We start from the raw sequence: 3,119 nt of genomic DNA on the forward strand, positions 1-3,119 counted from the left end.
CTCGCTTGTACGGGCGACTCGCTTGTAAAACACGTTAAACAATCTGCGATTCGTAAATCTAAAAAGAGCGCTAGATTATGTATATGTCTTGTTCTAACTTGTGGATGATTGCTTCAGCATGGGCTAGAGACTCCTTCTGCGCATCCCCTAGGATCATGGTGCCTATGCTTTTGACATCGCCCAATAGGGCTTTGATGGCCCTGAGCTGGAAGTTTATGAGCGCGCGGACCAGATGGTCCCACTCGAGTGCTGAGTTGATCTTGTAGTCTCCGAGGAGCAGTTGCTGCCAGCCTGGTGTCGTCGGCCGCGACGGCGAGGACGACGCCGCTGATGCGGCAGCTACTGTGAGGCACTGGCTATCCATGTCCATGTCCGTCGTTGTACCGGAGAGATGTAAGCCGGGTAGACAGGCGAGCTGCGAGGGTACGACCGTAGTAGTGTCGGCACGGTTGTGCGTGTTGTTTCGCAGACCCCCGTCTTCCATGCAGTACATTGTCACGATGCGACTGCATGCTACGACTATACGCTCACTCATGAATACGAGGAGTACGAAGTTTTCGCGCTTGGCCATGCAATTGCTGCACTTGAGCATGCAGCGGCAGAGCTCAATGACTTCTTTCTGGTTGGCAACAATAGAGTCGAGTCCTGCCCTGCTTCCTGAACTGCAGCTTGCTTCTAATTTTTCGAGGGCGAAGATGACGTCGGCGAGGCATTGGCAGGGTTTTTCAAATGAGCCTTGCGACCAGCACATTGAGGCTGCGAGGGCGGAGATGTTGAGCGATTCTGTGTCGATGGGGCCCATATCGAATTGTGGGTCGTGTGACTGGCTGTTGGGTAGCTGTTGTTGTGGGGTTTCGTCTCTCGAGGCCGGGGGTGTGGGAAGGGCCTGGGGAGTTCCGATGTTGGACCGTGCCATAGCGCCTGGACTGTTGTAGTGTACGCTTGACGAACAGAATGGGAAGGGCAGGATACTACACGTGCAGAGATCGTCTTGTTGGTCGTAATCGGCGAGGAATGGTAGGCTGGATGTTGATGTTGATGATGATGCTTCAGAGAGCTGGTGTGATGTGTAGTCTCCAATTTGTGTATCCCCCTTCTCGCTGCCGTCATTTCCGTCTGTGAGGCCTGATGATATAGAGCCTCGTTGCTTTATATAATATTCTCCCTCGTTTCCGCTGTCTTTAGGGCTCGGTGATGTCTGCGGTTGGGCAGGCCTGTCCGATGATTGTGATTCCTGGTGTTTGGGGTTGACGTCTGTCTTGCATACTCGCTGGCTACTTCTTTGCCTCACTGATGTGAAACTGCATGTCTTCTTTAAACGCCGGCATCGACTACAACTTTTTCCACTGACAGTGCATTTGACCTATACGAATTGCTCGACGCGTCAGTAAACCAGATACTGAAAGGGTATGTTGCTTGAATGGTATGTTCCAAGCCATGGTAGTCTTACCTTGTATGCTCTGCATCGGTCACAGGCCGAGTTCATTCCTGGGTTAAGGGACCCATATGGCCTCTCGACAAACTCTGCCTCCTTAGTAGGCGAGTTGCAGTGTAAAGTTCCGAACATGATGGGCAGCTGATCTCGTCTATCCAGTCTATCATTTCCAAATACAAATAGCGCTGAAGGAAGTTGCCAGCTCGGATTTGTTTCCTTCGTAAAATCTTTACAACTTGAAATTTGGGGCGTCGGTGAATAAATGGGTGCGAACGATGGTACTACGACCAATACCGATATGGTACTAGTAGTAGCACTAATCGCTGAATGAAACATTCATAAAAATGTCGGACATTCAGACTTGATAGGCAAGCCCGCGAGCCGCTTGATCAAGGATAGGCGGTTCGGACGCTAGCGGCTGCCGTTTTAGCCATTCCCTGGGAATTGACAATCTAGGTGCTTATTGTTGGTGGCTGCTGACAGAAGGGGAGACCGAGTACAAGGTGGATCCCCCGCGCTTGAGATCCCAAGGTGACTCTAGGACCACATGTCGGTAGGCCTCCCTAGGCCTCGCTAAGAGCTCTGAGGCCTTAGTTTGACGTGCTACCGCGGCCCGTTTTTCTTCCTGGTCACAACATAACGCCATGACTTTTCGTATCACAGGCTGTGGCGCTCAGGGCTTCACCTCTTGGCCGGTTCGCTACGTTGGTCGGAGGGTTTGTAATGCATTAGAGCCGCATGCACAGTGTCTTTCGCATGTTGCGAGCGGGCTAGCCAAGGTTGTCTGTGGTTGCAGGCTGGTGGTCATTTGCTTCCAGCTACGTACGTACAGTCCTTACGCACACTTTACCCGTACGCTGACAGGGTCCATGAGCGCAGCTAGAGTCTACTACTCAGTGGACACGCTGGGTGCTAAGCCAAGCCAACGCGGGGATTTCCAGAGTGCTAGCAGGGCTGGCGAGTGGAGCTTTTATGGGGCGTGTACGTGGTGTTAGACTGATGTGATTAAGTAAGTACTATGTACTTATACAACTAGCCTGGAACATGCAAGATAGGAGCAACCCGGCACTTGAGATGGTTCCGAGTCGTCAGCATGGATGCTGTTCGGCGATCAAGGGTGAAGGAAGGAATGTTCAGGAGGTCTTGGGTGCATGTAGGCGACGTGGGGGGGGGGGAGGAGTGGGTCCAGGTAGGTGCAGATATAGATGCAGGCTGGTGTAGGCTAGTAGCAGAGGCGCATGTCAGGGTCTTCGGGGGAAGCGGGAGGCCAATCGGAAAACGCCATCGAGGGGTGAGAGAATTTGTTACGCTAGTATGATGTAAGCAGGAACAGGTCGTTCGGTCACCGAAAGTGCAATTCGAAAGTGCAATTTTCTACCAGACTGCCGCTGAGCACGTAAGCGGACATTTTGGCTGCCTTGTATGCGTTAAATGCCTTATCGGCCGGATGCGCTTGTGACAAATACGATACGTTAACGCCTGCTTTAGCAGCACTTTAGTATACTATTACATAACGTCTTATTGTCGCTATTTTTACTACATTCCTACTAGCTTCTTATCGCTATAAGCGGTGCTAGATAGTCTAAAAACAGCTTAAGCTAGTATATTAGAGTATAAGAGCTAAGCATTATACTTATCTTCTTACTAATAACTATATATATATATAAGTAGTTATTAAAAATAA

The 3,119-nt window shown here is 50.6% G+C and overlaps 2 protein-coding genes across 2 annotated transcripts; one reads left to right on the plus strand and one right to left on the minus strand.

Moving 5' to 3' along the window:
• Positions 1 to 70: 70 nt before the first annotated feature.
• COCCADRAFT_113474 (uncharacterized protein) lies at positions 71 to 1,567 on the minus strand (the record flags this gene model as incomplete). Its single annotated transcript, XM_007720751.1, has 2 exons — positions 71 to 1,363; positions 1,451 to 1,567. 2 exons carry the CDS (start codon positions 1,565 to 1,567, stop codon positions 71 to 73), a joined length of 1,410 nt encoding a protein of 469 aa, XP_007718941.1.
• A 512-nt stretch (positions 1,568 to 2,079) lies between these two features.
• COCCADRAFT_31542 (uncharacterized protein) lies at positions 2,080 to 3,016 on the plus strand (the record flags this gene model as incomplete). Its single annotated transcript, XM_007720752.1, has 4 exons — positions 2,080 to 2,151; positions 2,472 to 2,624; positions 2,769 to 2,831; positions 2,987 to 3,016. 4 exons carry the CDS (start codon positions 2,080 to 2,082, stop codon positions 3,014 to 3,016), a joined length of 318 nt encoding a protein of 105 aa, XP_007718942.1.
• Positions 3,017 to 3,119: the final 103 nt, after the last annotated feature.

Source organism: Bipolaris zeicola, assembly GCF_000523435.1.
Source record: "Bipolaris zeicola 26-R-13 unplaced genomic scaffold scaffold_619, whole genome shotgun sequence".
Lineage (NCBI taxonomy): Eukaryota > Fungi > Ascomycota > Dothideomycetes > Pleosporales > Pleosporaceae > Bipolaris > Bipolaris zeicola.